The 25,904-nt window shown below is 38.8% G+C and overlaps 1 protein-coding gene across 5 annotated transcripts in view; it reads left to right on the forward strand.

Moving 5' to 3' along the window:
* Positions 1 to 25,534, forward strand: part of LOC148357504 (rho guanine nucleotide exchange factor TIAM1-like) — a 105,929-nt gene extending 80,395 nt beyond the window's left edge. For 4 of the 5 annotated variants that reach the window (XM_088346481.1, XM_088346484.1, XM_088346482.1 and 1 more), the window contains 12 exons: positions 5,058 to 5,243; positions 6,557 to 6,625; positions 8,165 to 8,290; positions 8,369 to 8,477; positions 8,567 to 8,746; positions 13,884 to 14,002; positions 14,073 to 14,181; positions 15,213 to 15,271; positions 15,336 to 15,441; positions 17,256 to 17,343; positions 18,942 to 19,114; positions 23,199 to 25,534. In XM_088346481.1, coding sequence (XP_088202607.1) covers positions 5,058 to 5,243; positions 6,557 to 6,625; positions 8,165 to 8,290; positions 8,369 to 8,477; positions 8,567 to 8,746; positions 13,884 to 14,002; positions 14,073 to 14,181; positions 15,213 to 15,271; positions 15,336 to 15,441; positions 17,256 to 17,343; positions 18,942 to 19,114; positions 23,199 to 23,590 — 1,716 coding nt within the window. In that variant the 3' untranslated portion in view covers positions 23,591 to 25,534. The remainder of the gene's footprint in view (positions 1 to 5,057; positions 5,244 to 6,556; positions 6,626 to 8,164; positions 8,291 to 8,368; positions 8,478 to 8,566; positions 8,747 to 13,883; positions 14,003 to 14,072; positions 14,182 to 15,212; positions 15,272 to 15,335; positions 15,442 to 17,255; positions 17,344 to 18,941; positions 19,115 to 23,198) is intronic. The other variant, XM_088346485.1, reaches the window with a different exon arrangement.
* Positions 25,535 to 25,904: the final 370 nt, after the last annotated feature.

Genomic DNA, 25,904 nt, shown 5'->3' on the forward strand with positions numbered 1-25,904 from the left:
TGCTTTTTCACACAAAAATATTTTTTTATCTTGGGAAGACGACAGACCAGCACATTCACTTTTGTATCATTTTCATTTTGGATAGTAAAAACAAAGACTTGGAATTTCTCAAATTGTCTTAAACCAGAGTTACGTTATGCTACTCAAAGTGTAGTAAGAACAATGTAGTAAACAGGGTAAACTCTTCACTTGTCCAAGTCAAATTTGTTTCTTTTCAAAGGCAGATCATATTTTGCACAAATTGTGCTTTTATTATATTGTTAAATCATATATTTTCATTTTATTTTCTCTCATTTAAATCATTAATAATCGAATATTAAATATGATTTTTCTTACTTAACTTTTTGATTATGTTTAACTATATTCATTAAAATGTTTTATTGTGATTATTTAAAAACTGAACAAATGTCCCAATTTAATGAAATGAAAACGAAATGATCTGCATTTATATAGTGCTTTTCAAGTCAATGACTTACCAAAGCGCTTTACAATGTGCTCCACATTTCCTAATAGCGGCCTTGTATTACAGCCATGTAAGACGCTAACCTGCTTATTGGGAATATATTAGGGGTTCAGTGTCTTACCCAAGGACACTTCGACATGTAACACGGACGAGCCGGGATTCGAACTGGGATCCCTTGATCCCAAGACGAGCGCTCTACCTCCTGAGCTACTGCTGCCCCCAATCATTGATTCACTATCTGCACTGTTTATCCTCAGTAGGGTTGCGGGGGTGCTGGAGCCCATTCCAGCTATCTTCGGGCAGTGGACAGGGGACACCCTGAACTGGTTGCCAGCCAGTTGCAGGGCACACAGGGACAGACAATTCTCTTGCTCATTCACAACTAGGGAATATCTGGACCGGCTAATTAACCTAACATGCATGTTTTTGGAATGTGGGAGGAAACCGGAGGGCCCGGATGAAAACCCGCGCAAGCACGGGGAGAACATGCAAACTCCGCACAGGAAGGTTCGAGCTCATGACCTCAGAACTGTGCCGCACACGCGCTAACCACTGCGCCGCCGTGCTGCCCATGATACAATTTATTTTATCAAAATATAATATTATAAAAAAAAAAAATACCAAATTGATCTAAATACTCTTACCCCCAAAATTTACTTGGCTTCATTTTATAGATTTTGCAAAATTGTATTGTTGTGCCTGTGTATGTAGTATTTTCTTGTAAGAAAAATGTAATAAACAAGAAAAAGTAGAATTATTTTAAGTTGCAAAAAATTCTACCAACGTTTTTCTTTTTCTTTTTTTTACTGAATGAAAAGTGTTTGTATGATTAGGAGGCACGAAATATTACACACTATCCCTTTAATGCACAAAGACCCCTAACCCACCACAACAAACGATTCTTTGGCAGTTTGGGCTGCAGGTGTAGTCCCCCCAGTACGAGTTTTTCCTGCACTTCTCTGCCCTCCCCCACCACTCAAACTCTGCATTCACACGCCCCCGCTACCAGTGAGGAGGAGATTCTGCTTTCCTTCCTCACAGTTATAGTTTTGTCCTGTCGACCAACCAGAGTGGGGATGGAAAGGGGCACCGTGCATTGATTTTAACTCGATTAAAGGAAAACAATTTGTGTCCGATTTGCTATGTCCTCGCTCAAGTGGAGGAAGCGCTCGTGCGACTCGCTCTTTGAAATGCTTCATCTGGTGAGCTTAGACTTCTTTTTTTATCAATTTGAAAAATAAATATCTTGCATCTACTGCACCGAACAATGCTTTTTTATGAAAAAATGTTTTTGAGGAATGTTTGCTTTCAGTGGACAGGAGAGTGAATAGTGACAAGTAAACTGGAGTAGGAGGGAATTGATGATGATGATGATGCGGTTGTAGGCACAGTCTATTTGGGCCAATCATAAATATATCTCCAGACATCTATAAATGTATATATATATATATATATATATATATATATATATATATATATATATATATATATATATATATATATATATATATTTAGAGTTGTGGTCAAAAGTTTACATGCACTTGTGAAGAACATAATGTCATGGTTCTCTTGAGTTTCCAGTGATTTGTACAACTATGATTTTTTTCTCTGATAGAGTGATTGGAACAGGTCCCAAGTGCAACAGTGCACAGAATTGTTTGTGAGTGTAAAGTGCATGGCACTGTTTTATCACTGCCACGCTGGAAGAAAACCCAAGCTATCACCTGCTGCTGAGAGAAAATTGGTTCAGGAGGGTGAAGATTCAACCGAGAATCACCAAAAAGCAGATCTGCCACATGTTTTGACCACAACTGTGTGTTTATATATATATATATATATATATATATATATATAAATAAATAAAACATATATGTGTGTGTGTGTATATAGTGCAGCACGGCGGCGCAGTGGTTAGCTCGTGGCACAGTTCTGAGCTGAGGTCATGAGATCAAACTTCCTGTGTGGAGTTTGCATGTTCTCCCCGTGCTTGTGTGGGTTTCCTCCGGGAACTCTGGTTTCCTCTCACAATCCAAAAACATGCATGTTAGGTTAATTGGCCGGTCCGAATTGCCCTTAGTTGTGAATGAGTGAGTGAGTTGTCTCTCCCTGTGTGCCCTGCAACTGGCTGGCAACCAGTTCAGGGTGTCCCCTGCCCACTGCACGAAAATAGCTGGGATGGGCTCCAGCACCCCCGCCACCCTACTGAAGATAAGCAGTGCAGATAATGGATGGAGGGATATGTATATATATATATATATATATATATATATATATATATATATATATACAGTCGTATGCAAAAGTTTAGGCACCCTTGATCATTTTCAAGATTTTCCTTCATAAATGTTTACAATTTATTTATCATATTTAATTATAATGTTATGATTACGATTAAATACATTTATTTCCAAATAACAAAGTAGGTAAAGTATGCAATACTTAATTTACATTTCTATACACAGTGGGAAAAATAATATTTGGGAAAAATTACTTAATATTTTAGTACCATTTTTTTCAAATGCTGGCAAAATATATTTGAAAAGAGAATCAATGACAAAATGTGTTGAAATGAAATATAATTACATTTTAAAAAAGATCAGGAAATTTTAAAATCTCAAGTATGCCCCACATCAAAATGAACCCCCTAAAAGCATGGATCCCGTTACCATCATCTCTGGCAGTTTTGAATGAGCCACGATGGAAATAAATCCAAAATTCGTCAAAGTAACTTGCATGATGTGCGTTGTCACCCCGGTACACCTTTACTCCTCCCTAATTAGAGTGTCGTTCAAATGAAGGTTGGTTCCCATGGCGACCCTTCAACTCTTTGTATGTCATATTGAGTATTTTGACAACAGCTCGAGGTGAGATGACTCACTTACGATTTGAAACGTAGGAGGAAGAGAAAAGCTGAACTGTTGTTATCACACACTCATAATAGACACTATTATAAGTATTATGGATGCACACAAACTCCTTTTTCCTATTGATAATGATAACCGATAAAATACTGCTACTGTAGGAAATAGATCACTTTTTTTAACTACAGGCCATGTTTAGAAAACACACACAAAATCAAATCGAATTGAATAGCCTTTATGTCTTCCATATCAACATTGGGAAGGATTGTATGCAACGAGATAAGACATGGCACCCTGCATAAACATGTAATAAAGACTTTAAAGAGAAGAACAAGTGTTGTGGAATGTGGATAATAACTAATGATAAGTATGTAGGCATCTGGTGTAGGTCGTGGGATAAAGTTGTTGCTAGAGGTCACAACCTGATATGCTGTGGGAGCCGGGGCGGACGACCTTCACGAGATATCTTAACTTTATTTGAGAACACTGTAAAGACCAATGTTGAACGTCTGGAACTTTGAACGTGTCCCGAATGCAATAAAGCATGTTTCTCTCTGCATATTTTTTGGGGCGACGACCAACGACGGTCTCTCCAAAATAAAATACAATTAATTCTTTAGTGTTGTTTTACAATTATAACAAAATTATACAGCTTCGAGTTAGAATTAGAATAATAAGAAATAGAATTGTTTTTATTGTCATTGATATCAACGTTGTGAAACATTGTATGCAACGAGATTGGACATGGCACTCCAGGCTAAAACATGTAATAAAGACTTTAATTAGAAAAAAAAGATAAAAGACTAGTACAAGATGAATAGGCAAAAAAATTTGATCATAGTGCTTAAAAAACTGCCCTAAGTTATAGTAATAATAATGATACAATGAAGAAGAATAGTGCATTGTAACAATTGTGCTTTGTAACAATAGTGCAATAACATTCAGCAGCAGCAATTAAAATAAACATTTGAAAGATACATATATGCAAGAGTAATTCTTTTTTCACAGTTTCATTTGGCAACAACAAAAAGTGAAATAAGCCCACGTGCATTTGTTTAGCGTGGTGATGGCCCTGGGGAAGAACCTGTCCCTGAGCCTGTTTGTTTTAGGTTTGAGGGACCTGTAGCGCCTACCAGAGGGCAACAGGTCAATGAAGAGGTGGGGAGGAGAGACGACCAAGTTGTACTTGTATGCGAATCTATCTTTATCCTGATGAGTAACATAAATACTTAAAATGTATATCGCTGTTAATTGTTTATGCATCCTACTCGCGCACATTATTCAGTGGTAGAGAGGATAAATGACCAAATTGTTCTTCTTAACAAACAAGTTGTGTCAATTGATTAACTATTATACCGTGGCGCTTAGTGAATAAGTGTTGTCTTTCTTGTCTATCAGGCTTTTAATCGCGATCCCATATTTGGCTGTATTCGACCTGATAATTATCTGTCATATTACTAGTCAAGTCAAGTCAAGTCATTTTTATTTGTATAGCCCTTAATCACAATTAGTCTCTAAGGGCTTCACAAGTTATTACATATAAGAAGATTAGGTTACTCGTATGCTATAGAGTAGAAGTGAGTTTTACTATATAATACAGTATATCATAATCTGAGCTTCTTATTGTGCCTTCTTCGGTTCAAGTTCGAAACTAGTGGAAGTCATCGCCCTTTTTTTTTTTATTTTATTTTATTTTTTTTAAACTTTTTTTTCTTTTTTTTTGGCTGCCTCAGAACACAGAGCAGGTGTCGGCTTTTTGCCGCAGCCTCCATGACATGAACCCGTCTTCGGACTTCCCGTCCTCATCCTCGCCCAGTCCCGATTCTCCCGTGCCGCCTGCGCTTCGACAACTCTCCGATGCCGACAAACTGAGAAAGGTCATCGGTGAGCTGGTGGAGACCGAGCGCACCTATGTCAAAGTCAGTATAATATACATGAATTATTATTTTTGATTATGTCATAATGTATTTTATCTGAGGGCAGCACGGCGGCGCAGTGGTTAGCGCTTGTGCGGCACGGTTCATGTCATGGGAACCTGTCGTGGGTTCAAATCCAGCTCCAGACTTTCTGTGCGGAGTTTGTATGTTCTCCCCGTGCTTGCGTGGGTTTCCTCCGGGCACTCCGGTTTCCTCCCACATTCCAAAAACATGCATTTCAGGTGAATTGGCCGGTCCAAATTGTCCCTAGGTATGAATGAGCGAATGAGTTGTCTGTCCCCGTGTGCCCTGCAACTGGCTGGCAACCAGTTCAGGGTGTCCCCTGCCCACTGCCCGAAGATGGCTGGGATGGGCTCCAGCCCCCCCCCCGCGACCCTGATGAGGATAAGCGGTACGGCTAATGAGATGAGATTTTATCTGAATTTGTTTCATTTAAATGCATTTTTATTTAAATAGCTCCAACACACATAATATATACATAATATATAATTATGTACAGTCCAGTGAAAAAAGTATGTTTTGAAAATATTTTAACGTTTAGCCATGACTGTTTCAAAATGTACTCATCACAGAAACATCAGTCTGAAACAAGATACCCGAAAACTATAAAGCTGGTATAGCTCACCAATAACACGCTTTAATATTCAGCTGATGACAGAATTCTCCCCAGACAACGTCTCATTACATTTACGACAGTTCAGTGAATCTAACCATGTAAGTATTTACTCGGAAACACACGATAATGGCGACAGGTAAAAAATAAAATCCACCTAAAAGCATCTGTGCCTTGTTCAAAGTTTTTTCTTGAATTTCGTTCCTTTCGTTCGTTTCGTTTCAAAACTCCCCTTTAAAATGAACAGACTCGTAAAAAGTCGTAAAGTGTGGTTACCATATCCCATATCTACTGTATATTCAGAGTTCGTAAGGGTGTTTTAAATAAAGATTTTTTTAAGGTCAGAAAAAAGCTTTGGGGTGAAGTGCTTGAAAATGCTTGAAATTGTTGCCATTGTTTCTTGGCAGTCTGCACTAATAGTTTGTTCTCTCACCATTCAGTTGGTAATGTTCCTCGCTGTCTGGGTCAGTGAGCGAGTAAAGTTTCCTGAGCATGTTTCTTGGCAGTCTGGCTATATAGACCACGCAATATATGTATATATACTGTAGATAGATAGATAGATACTTTATTCATCCCCGAAGGGAAATTCACATTTCCAGCAGCATCCCTGAGCTGAGAACAGTACAATAATAAAGCCAAAAGAATACAATATAATTTTAACTCAACCCAACTTGTCTTCCAGGACCTCAACTGCCTGATCTGGAAATATTTAACCCCGCTGCAAAAAGAAAGCTTCCTGACTCAAGACGAGGTACGTGTTTATCCGCCAAGGTCGTTCGTGGGCGCAACAAAGCCAAGCCAAGAGAAGTGTCTTGCATAACAGCGGAATGCCGAGCTTTGTGCCAGCAATATAGAGGAGGAGGGGATGTTTTTGCACCTGTATGTGCTACTTGGAAACGGCGAGCTCCATCTGCTGCACGGCGCTACTATTAAGCTTTTATCATTAGTATTTTGGTCGGAAAGGATGCTACTATTAATGACAATTGAATGGGACTTGGATGAGGACATTTTTCCGGAGGTTGTTATTTTCTTAATTTAGCTGGTGCAATATGTAATTGATATTAAGAACACATTCGTTAGCCAATGACATTTCCAACATAAATGTATGCATATTTACGATGTGTTTTCAAAACCGAGCCAAAAATAATTGTGGGCAATGCAACTCGGGATCCATTTCTGCGTGCGATTATTACACACTAGTGTGCACAATCAGTAATTGACTTCAGAATAGAGACTCTTTCACATTGTCTAAAAAATGGCCAAAGTTAAATACACGGTTGGATAAGTTTAGTTTTTTGAGTTGTGCCCTCGTCATCTCCAAATGACCACCTTTCAAAACGCCCAGCCTTAGGAAAAAAGTGTAAAATACAATGTTTTGTTTTTAAGATAGTGGTCAAATTTTTAACTAGAACCAGGTAAGCCTTCATGGTTTTGTACCAGGTTTTTTCCAGCTAAAATGCACATGATACACTCTTTTGCAGGCATGGGATTGCAAAACAAAAAATCAGGCGAGAATAATATTGCTCCGTTTCTATTATTACTCAATGATGCAGGAATTATTTCAAGTTATATTTACAATTAAAATCGGGATTAGAATTGTCTTTATTGTCATTGATATTTTGAAGCATTGTATGCAACGAGATTAAACATGTAATAAAAAGACTTTGAAGACAAAAAAATATAAAAGAATATCTGAATAAAAGAGCTAAAAAAATTATACTTACAACATAGTGCTTAGAAAAACTGGCCCAAGTTATAATAATAACAATGCAAAAGAAAAATATTGCAATTAGAATAAGTGCAATAACATTTACCAGCTGCAATTTAAAAAAAAATATATATATAATTTGTATAAATATATACTTTTATATTTGGTTTCGTGCAATATGTATTTTTTCACATTTTCATTTGGCATCAATAAAAAGATAAAGAAACCCAAAATTGTTGCAGGATGTGTTATCACAGTTTTGAAACAAACAAACAATATTTTGAACAGTAGTAGCGAATATAACCCCACACAAATGATCGTGAGCCTTGTTTACTGTATATTTTATTGCGGCATAAATAAAGCAGACGTTGTTTGGTGTCGGACTTAGTTTTACGTTTTGGTGTTGAATTACAAATAACTTAATTTGCGCATGCATTACCTAATCTTTCCAAATACGATAGGTGTTAGTTTTCAGACGCATAAAATGAAGTTTATTTAATCAGATTTTTTTTTTTTTTTTTTTTTTTTTTTGGGGGGTTTTGATGCATTGTGTCTGAACTCCAACCCCATCTCTTGCTCCAGCTGGATGTCCTCTTTGGAAATCTTCCAGAAATGGTGGACTTCCAGGTGGAATTCCTCAAGACTCTGGAGGACGGTACCCGTCTAGTTCCTGATCTGGACAAGCTGGAGAAAGTGGAGCAGTTCAAAGTAATGATGCAAAATATTTAGATATTCAGTTAAATAAAGCACAATGTTAAACATTTCACCTACGTTTGCCGTTAACAGAAAGTTTTATTCTCCTTGGGGGGCTCCTTCCTCTACTATGCCGACCGCTTTAAGATCTATAGCGCGTTCTGTGCCAGCCACACCAAAGTACCGAAGGTCCTCGTCAAGGGTGAGCTAAGACAAATGGAATACACTGATGGAATTCGGATTACGCCCATAATCAAGGGACCTTTAAATGTAATTTCTTAAATTCTGTAGCAAAAAGCGACCCCGACTTCAAGGCCTTCCTGGACCAGCGTAACCCCAAGCAGCAACATTCATCCACGCTGGAGTCCTACCTTATCAAGCCCATCCAGAGGGTCCTCAAGTACCCGCTTTTGCTCAGGGAACTCTACTCGCTCACTGACCCGGACAGCGAGGAACATTACCACCTGGATGGTGAGAGAACAAACTATTAGTGCAGGGATCGTGAACCTTTTTGACCTAAAGAGCCATACAGGCAAAAATGTATCTACCTTGGTCATATCCCTCAAGAGGGGTGACCGACAGCATGACAAACACATACAATAACAAAGAAAATAAAAAAGGGAAAAACATACCAAAAAACACTAACAAACATTTTTGGACCATAGCCAACCCAAATGCCCAAACACTCAAACAAGTTAGGCACCTCGGCACCTAAGTTGGTCATGCTTTCGTCCCTCCAGATGAAACGGGACACAAGAAAGCGGCCATGTCACTCGGGTCAGGGTGACACAACACACTCTTTTGTTCAACAGCAGGGCCCGACAGCTTCCACTGGTTTACCCCTGCCGCATCATACGGGTGCCCTGCCCATCCCTTAGAAGGCGTCCAAACATGCCACTATCTTTTTACAACACCTCTCCACTCACCGACAGCAAGACACACACATACAATAACAAAGAAAATAAAAGGGAAATAAATGGCAAAAAAACACACAAACATTTTTGGACCATGGCCAACCCAATTGCCCAAACACCCAAACAAGTTAGGCACCTCGGCACCCAAGTTGGTCATGCTTTTGTCCCTCCAGATGAAATGGGACACCAGAAAGCGGCAATGTCACTCGGGTCAGGGTGACACAACACACTCTTTTGTTCAACAGCAGGGCCCGACAGCTTTCACTCGTTTACCCCTGCCGCATCATACGGGTGCCCAGCCCATCCTTAAGAACGCGTCCACAATCCCACTATCCTTTCACAACACCTCTCCACTCCTTTCTGTCACCAACAAGAGCTCTAGCTTCCACTAGATTTAGACCTCTTTCCTGCAGTGCACTCATAACACCATTCATCCACGTCAATCGCGGCCTTCCTGTTGGTCTCCTTCCATTTACTTCTGCTCTGAAGATCCTCTTCAACATTCGCTCCTCATCCATCCTCTCCATGTGTCCAAACCAACCGAGTACTCTCTTATCCACACGCTTGCTCAGTTCAAAACATTGCTTCCTTGATTGCAATACCTCACACTCCATTCCACCAACTGCAGCCACATCACAACCCAAGTACCTAAAGATTTCAACTTCTTCCAGCACCTGTCCTTGCAACCTTATTTCTAACGCCATGCCCACTCCATCACGTGAGCACTTCATCACCTTACCCTTCCCAAGATTCACACATAACTTACGCCTATCACATACTCTTCCGAACTCTGTTACCAACCTTCTCAATGTTTCCTCAGAATCAGCCACAAGCGCTGTGTCATCTGCAAACAATAACTGACTTTCTTGCCACACCGTTCCACTGTTATAGATCATCTCTACACCTCTGCCAAATACTCTTACATTCACCTCTCTCACCACACCATCCAAGTACACATTAAACAGTTATGGTGACATCACACACCCCTGTCTCACACCAGTCAATACAGGGAACCACTCACTTGTCTCACTCCCTTCTTTTACACATGCTCTGCTGTTCACATAAAAACACTTTTTTTTCAAGCATTCAGCAGTACAACCATCCAACTCAGGCGCCTTCCCCCTTTCATTTCTTTCACTGCCTCTTGCACCTCCCATGTTTCCACGGGCATTCTCTCAATACCATAGATCGCCTCGACTCTCACTTCTCTCCCATCCTCCACATATAGCAACTTCTCAAAATACTCTGCCCATCTCGTCCTGACTGCACTACCGCTAACCAGCAATCTACCATCCTTATCTTTCACTTTCTCTTCCTTTACCGACTCGCTCTTTCTTAATCTTTTCACTTCTTTCCAGAACACCTTTCTCCTTTCCTCAAAGTTCACCCCTATCCTTCTACACCATTCATCATTTGCTTTCCTTTTCGCTGCTTCCACTGCCGCTTTTACCAACCTTTCTTCTTCACTTTCATACGCATCACCACTCTTATCTTGTAGCCACTGCTCAAAGGCACGTTTCTTTTCTGTCAAAGTCTCTGATACCTCATCATTCCACCATTCACTTCCTTTCCTAATACCTCAACAACTTTCCTCATTCCACACACTTCTTTTGCACCCCTCAACACTGCCTCTTTAAACCACTTCCATTCCATTTCCACACTCTCCACTTCTCTTCTACTAATCCATTTATCCTTCCCCATCCTCTCTTTAAACTCTTTCCTTTTCTGCCTTATTCAACTCTGACATTTCACCTCTTCCTTCACACTCTTCTTATAACTAGCCCTCCACGATCCATCTATTCTCAGTTTTTTTTTTCCACATAAAAATGATCAGACATACCACTCATTTCACCTCTGTAAACATGCACATCCAACAATCTACTTAACATCCCTTTCCTAACCACTACATATTCCATCAGTGGTCTGTCCACCATCTTACCACCATCTGCTCTGACAAAGGTATATTTATTCACGTCCCTCTTTTTAAACAATGTATTTCCAATCACCAACTCATTTTCCACACATAACTCAATCAATTTCTTCCCACTCTCATTTCCTCCTGGTACTCCATATCTACCAATCAACCAAACACACCATATTTTAGGACAAAATTCAACAAAACTGCCAAACATGCTCTCCAGACAAAAGATTATTCTTCAGCACATTTATGTAATTGTGATGTTTGATGATTTGATCAAATGTCTTAAATAATAATGCAAGAGCCTGTGTCCATCATCAATATAAATATGTCACTTAAAATGTGTCTCCCACAGTTACTTAAGAGTGTTGAGGCTCATTTTTTACTGTCATTTTTGTCCTAAATAATTGTTTCAAAACGAGGTGTGAGTTATAAAAATGTCACAAAGTACTGCAAACAAGGATACCAACGTATTTACCTTTGGTGCAGACTGTGCTGGGTGAGGAAAATGAGTGTGTATGGCTCTGCCCATTTTTTCACCCAATCACATTGCTCTAAGTACTTTGCAAAATCTTCTGGGTGTTTAAAGCTTTTTATGTGGCTTTTCATCATTAAGTGTCTCAACAATGAACATAGACGGTTTAATGAGCTTCTATTTAAAGCACAATTTAGCAATTTACAGCCAAAACGGGGTCTGTTGGTGTGGCACGTTGACTGTAAACTAGTTTAAATTGTGTCCTTTATATACTGGACTGAACCCTATAAAATGTCAGAATTGTCTTGTGTGACATTTGCTTTGAATGCAAGACAATAATTAATCATCTTTGAGCTATACGTACTTGTGTAAATAGCCATAAATAGCTTGCGAACCTTAGGTTATTGACCCCTGTGTTAGTATTACAGCAGTGGTCTGCAACTGTTTTTTTGTACAATGAACCAGTTGAATGTTTGACAATGTTTCCGCCATTAATAACATGTGTAATGGTAACAATAATAATCATGGTTATAAGACTAAATTCACTTTGGATGACATGGGAAAGGGAATACGATTTTATCCCTCATCACACTATTTTACTCATGGTACCACGTTGACTTGCCTTTTTTATCTTAAGGGGCATGATTGGTCTATCGTTGAAAAACATTGATTTGGCTTAACTCATTCACATAATGCTTCAATGTACAACGTTGTAGATTTGCGATTTGCTAAAAGATTGGCTCTTTTGGTTCCAAACAAGCACACGTAATTGTTTTTTTTGAATATTCTGGAGCTTCATTGGGTTTCGTGCTAAAATGTAGAGTGTGTGATAACATCTAACGTTATTTAATGTCAAAAGGTTGGTGTTGAAGGAGTTCTGCCCATTACAGAACTACTGAGATATGTAATACAACGGGTGGAGCTAGGCTGACACGCTATATGAACTACCTTAAGCGACTGGGGATACTTATTGCTTATAAAAAAATATTTGAAGTAAACAATTGTCTTTATTCCACGTTCGGTTAAAAACTCGCCGATTACAAAAGAAACATGGGCCAAAAGGGCCAAAAACACTTAGCGTCGTTTAGCTATGTTTAGCGTCGAGTGACGTCTGGCTTTGGTGACATCCAGTAGACACATATAAAACTACAAGTCCTTGGTTGACGCAATGTAGCTCATTATTCTCTTGTGATTCTCTCAGCATTGTCTCGCTGGCCAAATCAAGCCCGCACGCCATATGTTTCACACCCCTGTGTTAGAGTATAACTGCTTACAGACGCTCCCCGACTTACGAACATTCAACTTATGGATTCCAGCAGATACGATAATTTTTTCGGGATGTAGAAAAATATCCGGACACTACTCTGAGTTGGATTTTGTATTGTGTGCACCTTTTTTCGAGTAGAGGACAGTACTGTAGTGCTTCTTTCCGCTGCGTGGCGCTGTGAGAGCTCACCCAGCATCCACCCCGAAGAAGAAATACGTGTTCTACTTCCTGGTTTGTGTGTTCTCATAACAACGTGTACTGTATCGCTAGAGCTTTGACGTTTTTATTATTTATTCTCTTGTGCATCCACTCAATATGGTTGCTAGTGTAAGAAAGAAGTGACCCGTTTCTTTTGAAACGAAAGTGGAATAAGAAAGCTTGATGCATTTTTTAATGCCACTTTTTACCACGAAAGAGGACCTCTTCAAGCGCAAGTCCCAAAAGTAAGTAAAACCTCACTTTAGCTATCTTTATAGAGCATATTATTTTGTTAAATGTTTAATTATTAGTAAAAAAACAATACAGGCTACTAATACAAGCCTTAAACATACTTATATAAACCATAAACAAACAAAATATAGCACTGAAGCAACTTTCGAAGAAATTCAACTTACGAACGATCGTCCGGATCCTAACTCGTTCGTAGGTCGGGCAGCGTCTATACTTTAGTCCTCAATCTTAAACCGTTCGACCAATTAATTTTTTCGCATACAGAACATTTTTCCCATACAAAGTCACGGGACTTAAAACTACCGTGAGAGCTGGGGTTGCATGAAAAAATGTCGGAAAGTTTAAAAAAAATATATTAGAACATAAAACGTTATTGAATCGACTTTTTATTTTACCGGTCCTACAAAAAGAGAAACTTGTAATTGAAATGAATGCCTTTTTTTGAGAGTCGAAACCACATTATATAATAGGAATACCGGAGAAAAATGTACTTTAAAATTTTGGGTCAAACACAATTTTCTTCAAGTATCAAGGCATTACTGTATTTTTAAAACGACCATGCTAATCATGTTAATCCTAAACAGTTGCCGTAAAGGCCATGAACAAAGTGGCAAGCCACATTAACGAAATGCAGAAGATTCACGAGGAGTTTGGTGCCGTCTTCGATCAACTTATTAATGAGCAAAGCGGAGACAAAAAAGAGGTAGGGTTCATAATATGAAGCCACCGTGAAATATTTTGGTGATTTTCAAAGACATTTTCCATCTTTTCAGGTTGTTGACTTGTCAATGGGCGATCTGCTTCTCCATATTATCGTTTCCTGGATCAACCCGCCTCCTTCCTTAGGAAAGTGGAAGAAAGAGCCTCAGATGGCGACTTTTGGTCAGTGTTAGGGATGCATTTATTATAATCGAAGCACACCTGTTGCAGTTTTCAGCTGTGCAGTTTCCGCTCTCCTCCTTGTTTTTTGTGTCTCGTCTTTCACATCACTATTCACAATAGCGACTACCTAATAGTTAGATAGCGATTACGAATACAGTATTCACTAATGTGCTAAAGAAAAGGCGATGAGGACTGTGTTTTGACAGCACCCAACTTCTTTCATTCTTAAACAAAACGACTCCATGAGCCGGCTCTTGGAATTGAACGAATGGAGGTGGCTTCCCAACAATCAATAGCTGATCCTCTCCGAGACGACTTATTTCTCTTGTGATTGGTCAATATACATTTTTTTTGTGATTTTGTGTTGTTCACTTGAAATTTGTAGAACATAAAAGAGGTTTACATTTTTTATATTTTGTCCTTTTTTTGTAGATTTATAAATATTTTGATTACATTTCCAGGGTTTTTAGTGTTAATGTGTTTATATAAAATATAAAGTTTGTTCTTATTTCTTCTTTTATCTCTGTTTTTCCTTTTGTTATTATAGTTTTCATCTTCTTTTTTTCCATTTTTGTCTTTTGTCCTTCATTGTTCCCCTTATTTAAGTCATTCCGTGCATAATGTTAAATAATAATTGGTAATGTAGGGATTAAAGCAACAAAAACAACCCGAAGAGCTGTTTTGGACCCAAAAGAGCTGACTCCTTTTAGTGGGCCAAGCTGAAAAAGCTGGTTCTCTAAAAATAATTCTAATCCCTACAAGTGAAAAGCTGTGTTAGTTATATGCTCAGAAAATTTCAAATTCTTCGACTTATTTTTGAAATTAATGTAAATAGTTACTTTCCCTCTTACCTAGTTACTTTTACTAAAGAGTAATTCACTTACTTTTTGGAAGAAGTGGTAAGTAACTATAACTCATTCCTTTTTTAAAGTAAAGTGCCCAAGACTGCTTTTGGTACATCGCTCTTTCTCTGTGCTTTTATGTGGACAGATTTTAAGCTAACAACATTTTTTCGGCTTGTTATCTTTCAGTGTTCAAAACGGCAGTCGTCTTAGTGTGCAAGGACGGCTCCAAACCCAAAAAGAAAATCGTGAGTGGCCGCACGAATCAAGAATGTATTTTTTTTTGTCAAGCCTGAATGATGTTTTTTTTAGGGAGGCACCCACCGAGCATCCACGCCTTCAGAGGAAAAAGACCCCTTCCGATATTGTCACATGATTCCGACAGATGTGCTCCAAGTGAGACCGTTAGCTAATGCAGGTTAGTTTCTAGTAGTCCTAAAGGAAATTGACCCCTTAACTCTTGAGAAGCATGTCTTCACTATGTCAGCAGTCACTCAAATACACCATGCCTTGTATCATTGGAAAGCTTAAACTCTTGGGATTCAAGATATAATGACCACCTCAAAATGTGCTCATCACAGAAACATCACGTTTAATCTCATACGAGATACCTGAATACTTTAGATAGCTTTAGATAGCTACTTTAGATAAGTGCCCTGGGTAGTCGGCTCATGAGTTGATGTTCAGCGAACATGGACTCGATAAATCCAGGACCCTCCAGTAAATCCAACCAAGTGAAATATTTACTCCAAAACACACGATAATGCAGACAGATAAAAATAATCCGCCCAAAAGCATTTCTGCACCGTGGGACAATTGTTGTCATACATATTACCGTTTACAAATCAACAGACTCGTAAAACTATTTCCAAAAAGGCCGTTAGCCTCTGACCTTTCGAGTGACACTACTCTCGGCCAATAGCAGGCTTTTTATCATGGTGCATAGCCTGAATGCGCCTATAGGGCCTCTATTGATAAAACAAACGTTGCCTCATTTAGCTCTAAATAGCTTTAGCCAGTAGTAACTGATTCAAATGATGAGTGACACATTTATTAACCAGAAAACAACAATACGGCAGATGTTCAAAGGGTATTTAAATCAGACCTAAAAAACGCCACTAATGTTTCATTTTTACGCACTATTATGACGCGCAAGTGTGCACAATCATAAATAGACTCCTGGAAAGTGAAGTCAAATATTTTAAACTCTTTCACAATGTCAAAAGAAATTGGCCGGAGTAAAACACACTGGCGCAGAGGTTTTATAGTGCCTTGTTTTATGGTACCTTGTCCAAATGTGGTCAAATTTGCGATCAAATTTGACAAGGTACCAGGTAAGGCTTCAAGTTATTGTCTCACCTGTTCTGAAGGCATTTGATTGAAACAAAAAATCTAGCCGATGATAAAAAAAACTTCTATATCTGTGTGATCCAACTTAGAATACTCAATCTTAGTGGCATTTGCAGTGATTGGGGTTTTTAAGGGTTATTGTTCTATCTTCGTTATTCATTATCCATTATCGGTCAGTTCATAGTATGCTACAAAGCCTAGGAGCCGGGACTCTTATTCTCAGCCAAAAGGCCAAGCTAAGGTCCTAGCCCTAAAGCCTTCTGCGATCATTGTGAATGCACTGTTCTCAGAGGTACTGCAATATCGGGCAAATCCTAATTAAAAGGCATTTCAGATTGTGGATGACTAATCAACAGGCATTAGAATTTATCTCATCATCACACTATTTTTAGTCATGGTGCGACGTAGTGCAAGGTTACAATGGAGCATTATGGGAACAAGTTTAGCCAACAACGTGGTGTAGATTGATTGCAAATCAATACAGTACAAAAAAGACAGTTATGCGTGACTGACTCACAAAATCCAACAAATTCACTTTTGGAGAATGACAGGACCCTGTTCAGTTTGGATTCATCACATAGAAGCGGTGATAATACGGCTTTGGCACTCAGTGAGTTAAATACAACATGCACTTCATTGGAAACAACCATCTTTGTAGAACTGGGACATTTCAAGATGGGTCTGAAACCTGTTTTCCTTGAATGCTGAATTATGGTGTGATTTAAGATTTTATTTTAAAGCAGGAATAAACATGTTTTACCTCTTTCGGCTCATCTGGATTACTTTTAAAGAGTGAAATAAATACAAATAAAAAACATCAAGCTTTGCTTTGTGTTCAACTGTAGGATTTGCAAACCCTCACCAAACATGTTTTCCCTTCAGATGGCGAAGGCACATCCGTGTGCGAGATCGTTCACGCTAAGTCAGAGTCCGAAGGCCGACCAGAGCGAGCTTTCCAACTGTGTTGCAGGTGAGGACTAAGTCATCTTCATGTCACTAACTTCTGGTTGGCTAAATAGAAGATTTGGTGTGTCTATTACATACCTGTCAACCTGTACGTTTTTGCCGTAAAAAGTACGTTTATTATTCATCTTAAGACGTGTACGACGAGAGATACTTTGTGATGAAAACCCACAGATTGGGTGAGCAGTAGCGGTTGGGCGTAGCTATGCGCCCTCTGAACCGAAGGTAAATATGTCAGTATACTTGCTTGCAGTTTTTTGTGACATTTTTACAAAGGAACTCTGCTTGCACCTTGTTTTGAAAACATTATTTATGAAAAAAATGAAGGTCAAAATGAGCATCAACGATTTTAAGTAATTGCAAGAGGAAGACGAGTTTAACGTGATATAATCGTGAGTATGGGACACAGGCTCTGGCAATATTTGTATTTCATAAATTTATCAAAAAGTCACGCAGTGAAATAATTGCACTGAAAAAAGTTATTTTGTCTGGATTTGGCGGTTTTGCTTAAATTTGAGTAAAATTTTATTGTACGGCTCCTGATCCCTGGCTTCGAATTGGTCTGAAGTTTGTGCATTGGAAAAAGGACAAAAACCCGAAGTATACCAATTGGCAAAACTCTGATGTGAATTCAAAAAAATTCTCAAGTGAGCAAGAACGAATTTCAGCCAGCAACAGGATATAAAAGTTTTTTTTTTTAATTCCTGCCAGCGATAACAAAAGACTGATTGAGCTTGATACACCTGGAGTGGCTGGAAAGAGTCAATAGCTGGAGTTGGTCAGAGCTGGTGTTAGTGGATAACATTAGCGGTAGAGGGAGGAGCTAATAAAAATGCGAGTGACACAGAAGGACAATGCTAGAGCAGCTAACAATAACAAAATGCCTGACAGCGAGTCATAGCCCGCAGCCAAGTGGCTAACGAGAGTGGCTAGAGAAGTAAGGGTAGAAATAAAGCAACAAATTCCTGATTCATAGAACTCAGCAACATAAGCTTGAATGACGATTTGCTGAAGGCAAGTGACAAAGAAAGACGCAGCAGGAGCAGCTAAAAATAAAAAAAGTGGGTAGCAGCTGTCATGGCAGCCAACTGCCTAACTTGAGTGGCTAGAGAAGGAAAATGGCTTAATGCACAAATCAGCAACGTTTTCCTGCACGAGCGCCCTTGGAAGGCGAGTGATACAAAAGAACAGAGAAGGAGCAGCTAACAATGGCGGCTAGCGACGACGCATAACCTGCAGCTAAGTGGCTAACATGAGAGGCTAGAAAATAAATAGAGGAAATAGTATCATATGCCTGATTGACATGTTTTGGCCACGTTCACTTACAGAACCAGCTGACGAATGCGAATGACAAAGCTAACTCAATTAAAATGGTCATTCGGCCTTCTGTAGTATCAAAATGGAGGCCAAACATGTCAATTGGAGTACTATAAGTACCTGTATATATTTTGAAACCTAAAATTGTGTGTAAAAGAATGTAAAAGAAATTTGCTGATTATTTGAATCAGAAGTCTTATCAAAATGAATGAAGGTTTTTTTACACCACTAGGGGTCGCTATTTAATACACACTGGGGCTTTAAATGACTCCAAAATTTCTTCCCTAGCTCGCCAGAGAGCCGTAAAGACTTATTGCGTACGGTACACTCCATTCTGCGAGAGAAGCACCGTCGGCAGCTGCTAAAGACGGAGAGTTTGCCGCTCAGCCAGCAGTACGTTCCCTTTGGAGGCAAGCGCCTTTGTGCCCTCAAAGGCGCTCGGCCCGTCATCAACCGCGCAGGTAAGCTAGCCCTCGCACCACCGTGTGATGCAACTCTCACAAATTCCTTTAGAAGGATCCAAATGTCCTTTTCCTCTTATTTCCAGGGCAAGTGATGCAAGAAATTCTAACTAGCGTGATGAATTGTTTGAATTATCTGTCTTGAAATACTTGGTCAATTCTTTAAGATTATTTTTTAAATTAGCCGATAATTTGTATACGTAAATCATTCTGCGTCCTTATACGAGGCAGTGCTTGACTGAGCCCATTTTAACCTTCAAATAAGGACAACCTGGTACACATAGTAATAAAGTGGTAATAACTTGGTAATAGCAGGTTATTTTAGAAAAGCATATCAAACTGGTAGTTTCATGCTAATCACTAACAAAAAAATTAAGTTGGCTTAAAAAGAGTTACCGACCACTGTTGTAAAAGGTCCAAAAAAGTGTTCATAATAGATAGTATAATATTAAGAAGGAGAATAAAACTAGTTTATGTCAGTCCCAGATCAGCCAGGAGCTGATCCAATTTGTGTGTTTACTTGGGAAGCACAGAAATTTAAATGTATTGTCGGCAGAGGTGTGTATCAAACATTTAACTCAAGTAAAAGGACTGTTTCTTCAGAATAATACAAAGTAAAAAGTAGTCATCCAAATCATTAATTGAGTAAAATTATAAAAGTACTTGGTGAAAAAAGTAACTTAAGTACTGAGTAACTCTAGCTTTTTAAAAAAAAAAAAAAACATTCAATCAGATAATGAAATGCTAATGATACTAATTTAACTCTTACTGCGCATAGATTAGCGCCAGACAATTGACTTGGGGAATAAACACACAAATCACATATCTACAAATTACTGCTCAACCTTAGTAAGATAGCTCTGTAGAGTTGGCATGTAAGTGTTAGCTTAAGTCCGGCTAGCGGCTAACAAAAACATGGAAGCAGAGGGACACACCAACTTTTGAGAAAATGTCTTGTTCAAAAAAATTGACTGACCTATGTTCCCTTTCTTCCACATGTGCAAAAAGAAAAGTGATCAGCCACATTGTGCACAGTCTTGCCCCCAAGTGAAAGCCAGCTTCACACGACTTGCCTAACCTTGTTTGAGACCTTTTTCTTTTTCTTTTAGCTTAAACTGAAAATGCAATTTTTTATCATTTTGGGCAGAATAATTTTTGCAAAAATATTTAGTATTTGCCAATTTTTTAATCGGGCGTTGGCATCATTTTTGTGGTATTTTTTTTTGCAAATTACATTTAAAGCTTAATCCAGATCTACATTACAGGTGTGCGATTCTATATTATTTGATCAAGAAGGACTTTAATCTGAAAAGCGGAAAGATAGTTAAATTGTCTTCATGTCCCATTCTATTCTGATGTGAAAAAAATTGAAGTCCTTGGAAACATTCAACAGCTTTGAAGAGCGTCTGCGCTCTTGTTTTTATTGAAGAAGTTATTCTGTTATTAATGTTGGAATCCTGCAAAGAAGATTCCATAGGATGCCAGTTCGTTATTTTGACTATTATGCCCTGTTTACGATCATTGTCACTATCAGCCAATCATGTTGTCATTTTTGATTCCCACACCCATTGGAGCAGATTTGCTTTTAACCTCTTGGAGATATGATATAAAAAAATGGCTCAAGTTAGGGCTTTTAGAACATGTTGGACTTTCTTATCCGAAGGCTTCCCCCTGTTCTCCTTGCAGGTTCAAAATCCATTGATGTCTTCTCCTTTTTTGAGTGTCTATCAAACTTTATAAAGCCCTCTGAGATAGGGCTGCGCGATTTAAAAAAAAAAATAAAAATTGAATGGGGGGGGGGGTGTTTGCGCACCCCCAGAACAGTTTGGGTATGGTAAAAACTAACTGTAGGTTGAAATATAACACCATTGGGATTGCATCATTCAACTACTCCCCCCACCACTTCAGGAAATGTAGGAGTACAGCAGCGAGACAAAACCATGTTTATTGTGCAATCAACAATACATAAACATGTAAATTACCGTAAATTCCGGACTATAAGCGGCTACTTTTTTCCCAAATGTGCAGCCCTGCGGCTTATTCAGTGAAGCGGCCAAATTATGTAATTTTTCTAACGGCCACCAGCGGCGTTGGAGTACAAAAGGTAAAATTAAGAACAGTAGAATATGTGCGCCAAGAAAGACTACAACCTCTGTACATTGTCTGTTAAGGATAGGTACGTTCCGATAATGAGGAAGACGCCCTTGATGGCGATAGTTATGAGTAGGAAGTTAAGGACGATCTACCGTAAATTTCACAATTACGGGATGCTTTCTTTTGACAGACACGTTTGATGCATTGCGAGCGTGATCCTACTAGCGTGTTGGTACCTTTCAAAGGAACGTTTTGGGATGAAAGTTATATTATTATTAAAGCTTTGAAAACTCTCTCGGTGTACCGTCTTTCTTCGTAAACATGTGTAACCATGTATAATATGTATTTGCAACTGTATATTTTTGTAATGTATTTATTTTAGAGATTTATTCTGTTATGTGTTCTACGAGCGAATCAAAAATAAGGGGCGGAGTAAACGCGGGCTGATGGGAAGTGGGGTAAAGCTGAGTAGATCTGTCTGTTGTCGCAGCGGACAATAGTGGATATATATTTTTCCCACCCTTTGGAAATATACATTTTGTTTCCTTGGATTACTTTCAACGGGACCCGGACTTTACAAGTCTGCATCATACGTTAATTACGGGTATCATTTTCCATTCATGATGCCGATTGTGGTTCTAAGATTGTCTAATATTTATTTAAGGTTGTCGAGAAGGGTTGTCCAAACCTCACATTGTCTGTTTGCTGTTATTAGTGTCAATAAGTTTGTTCAAACCAAAAAAAGTTACAATTGTGGAACTTACAGCTTGGTCTGAATTAAACTTGTGATTGTGTCACAAGTTTTAATGCGTGCGCACGCGGCTTGTACAGAGGTGCGGCTTGCGTAAGTACAAAAGTGGCAAATCACTTAAAAAGTGGTGGGTGCGGCTTATAATTAGGTGCGCTCTATAGTCCGGATTTTACAGTAACCAATAAACCAATTAACTCAAAGAGCAAGTGAGAGGACGGGAAAAAGCCAACAAGCGTATAGCAGCGTTCTAGTTGGCCAAACTCTCCATCAATCCAATAACAAACTATAAACCCTTAGAAAAATGTTGTGCCTTACAATTACACAATCGCGCCACGTTACATCGCGATGGATTAAATTTCGGTTAATCATGCCGCCCTACAAGGAGATTTAATACAGTGGAACCTCGGTTTTCGAACGCCTCTCAGTTCGGACAAATCAGTGTTCGACCAAAAATTTCGAGAAATTCTTGCTTCGCTGTTCGGTCAAAAAAATCGGAGTTCGAACGCCGGTACGCTAGGGTGCGATGCTGAGCGGCGTACGGGTGTTTTAGCCCCTAATTATGCCTCCGAAGGAGGTCGGTGCAAGCAGGACAGGTGAAAAAAGACAAGTTGTTCGTAAAACTATTGCCTTTAGGAAAGACATAATAGCTAAATATGAAAGAGGTGTACGAATTTCCGATATTGCTAGTGAATACAGCATGGCTAAATCTACTATCAGTACGATAGTAAAGAATAAGGAGGCTGTGAAATCGAGTGATGCGGCTAAGGAAGTTAGTGCTATAAGCAAGCAACTGCCGCAAGTTTTGGAAGAGGTTGAAAAACTTTTGATGATTTTTCTCTCCCCACCGTCCACCACAAAGGTAAGAAATCCTATTCATAATCCTTTTTTTTACGTACGCGAACGTACGATTAGCCTGGGTTAGCTTCATGTTTACGTTCATGGTAAACATGCAGGGTGTTGGAACGGATCAAAACAATTTTACATTACTTTTAATGGGAAAAACGATATTCGGTGATCGAGCAAATCGGTTTTCGAACAGGGTTCTGGAACGGATTATGGTCGAGAACCGAGGTTCCACTGTATAAAGAAAGGGCTCGGGTTAGGGCTTGTGGAACATGCTGGACTTTATCTCAAGGCTTTTCCCTGTCCTCCTTGCTAGTTCAAAATCCATTGATGTCCTCTTTCTTCATTTGAGTTTCTACTAAATTATAAACTTATAAAATAACATTATTTTCACAGCATCGGCCCCCACCAGAACGCTCGGCCGTAGGAAGCTAGTGCGAAACCGCTTCACCATCGACACAGAAATCGTTTCGGACGGTGAGCCAGGACAAGATCCGAGTTTGCCTCCCGGGACGGAGGACGAACAAACGGACTACGAGCGTCTCCCGCCGTCCTCGTCAGAAACAGCCGACACGGATCGCTGGGTGGAAGAACAGTTCGACCTCAAAGAGTACGAAGAAACTGAAGAAGCAAAGGAGACGGATATTTTGAGCGATGAGGACAACGGGGCGCGTTTGGACATCTCCGTGGCCGAATTGTCCCTGCAGGACGAGGGAGGGAAGGGTGGGGACAGCAAGAGGTCTAACGTTTGGGTGCGGCGCGAACAGCCAGATAACTCGCCGGACTGAAAACACACTTGGACAGAGTCACTAAGACAACCAATAGTACAATCCTGGAATGGTATTCACGTGCTTTGATGACTGGCAGTGTTTGCACACTATGGCCGTGCTCTGGAGCTCAGCCTGCTCTTGCCAAATGTTACTTGTCATAGAAAGTTAGAGAAACATTTGACTTCAGGAGGACTTTCAGGAGGAGCCAAAAATGCAAGTTGACCTTTAAAAAAACCTTCCGAGTGTCCGTCCAGCTCTTTACAGTGGGATAAAACATTGATCCAAAGTAGGGATTGCAAAGGGAAATACAGACTGTAATGTACTCCTACTTCTCTTTCTACTCTGGTTAGAGGCTGTTTGTGCTGAAGGGAGTAGTACACACCGTTGTAGGAGATCTTTTTCTTGGCAATTTCTTGAATGAAATCACTTTCAATTCTTCGAACAAGAATAGACTTTTGAGTTTACTTGACAGTTGTCTTTTCATACGATTCTGAAAGTTTAGTCAGACCCCCAAATGTGATCTTTCAGATAAGGGGCTAGCTCAAACAAAAGTAATTTTAATAGGCTCTCTACTATAACAAAATCAACAGGAAACTCTCAAAGTCATGCAGATCATGTTGAATTGTTAACCTTTTGTTCAAAAACAGTAATTTAGAAAATATTAATTTAAGTCCAGTTGACCAGTTCCTTAAATATCATATATATTTTAGTCATTTTACAGGTGTTGTCCCACACGCCTCTTGTCACCTTTAAACTGGGTCTCATTGTGAATGCAATTTACATGCAAAATAATGTTCTGTGCTTGGTGTGTTTTCTTATTGAAAACACACGCTGTTGTTTTGGATTTTGGTGAAAAAATATGCTACGCCAACCTCAATGGAGCTGTGAGGAAGGATCTCAATTCTCAAAACAGCCATGCATCTTGGTAGCGACAGTAGCGATATGTGTGCATTCTTTAACATCCTTGATAATCACAAGCTTTTTTCCATAGTTATCATGTTTATGCTTCTTCATTGCCATCTCTGCAAATTTTGGGTCCTATAGCAAATAAATTCAGTACAAAAAAAAAACATAGTATTGTATCCAACTAACTTGCAATGTTTTTACAAACTAAACAAGCTTCTGAACGAAGAGAGCGAGGGGCATTGTGGGAGGTAGTGATGCAAACAAACAGCAGAACAGTATTTTATATGTCAACCAATAGCGGGAAGGCAAAATTTCAATTTTGTACGTTTTTTGGTCCCACAAAAAAGGTGGTTGATAGCATCATTAAGTAGGGAAAATGCTTTAAACTGGGGCCAAAAAAACCTCCTATTCCACACCATAAAGTAAAAATGTAATAAGGCAGGGTTGGCATATCCTGAGGGTCTACTGTATTTGATTCTTGTTTCCTCCTGAAATTTCACCTATAGCTAACTTTTTAATTTTTTTGTGAATAGTATATGCATTCATGCGACCTAGAAGTTTATTTTTATTCTCCAAGAATGGAATAATAGCTGGAGGGATCAAGTTTTTATAGAAGCCTTCTTTAGGTCCACTTTTTTTTACAAGCTTTTTAGTCCATTTTGATTCCTTAATAACAATGTGTGTCTGTTCTTGTTAACACCATCCCGTTTTACTTGAATATTGAATATTTGTTATTTTTGTCGACTGTGAAAATATTCTTTTTATTTTTTTGCTCTTCGGTATTGCCTTTCGGAAAAAAAATATTTTCTCGTGTTTTTGCACATTTTTGTCCGGTTTCTGAAAAAAATGATCTTCACTGGATTACAAAGTCAGGTTGTTCTTGATTATTTATTGAATTGTAAATGTTTTGCTGGCAATATGTACTGAGCAATCACAGGAGAGGGAAAATATTTTGTTTTTAGTCAAAATGTGTTGAAATAATTAATCTCCCAACATTTTTATTACAACTGTGTTAATCATGATTGATATCATAACTAAAGAAAACTTGTTTCCTAAGTAGAAGTCAGTTTGATTTTATGTGGAAATGTTTCCGGCTTTAAAATATTTAGAATTAGCAGTCAACATTTTTTTTCAAGCTATGAGCACGACGAAGTACAAAAATAGTTATGCAAAGTATTTTGTGTTCTTTGTGAGAAAAGTACATTACAATTTTAATTTATTTGGATTTATCGAAAGTGAAACTAATAAAACACAAATTCAAAACAATCAAACCAAACGGATTTGAGTAAGTTTGATATTGTAAATCATTGCGATAACTAAAATTTCGTTCGATGTATAAATGTATAGGTTATATTTGACTCTTAATCGCCCTCTACTGAGTTTTCTTCGTCACTGCATGTATATGAAAAAGTCGGGGAAGAAGTTC

The sequence above is a fragment of the Urocampus carinirostris genome, chromosome 10 (assembly GCF_059441175.1).
Source record: "Urocampus carinirostris isolate Australia breed hairy pipefish chromosome 10, RoL_Ucar_1.0, whole genome shotgun sequence".
Classification (NCBI taxonomy): Eukaryota; Metazoa; Chordata; class Actinopteri; order Syngnathiformes; family Syngnathidae; genus Urocampus; species Urocampus carinirostris.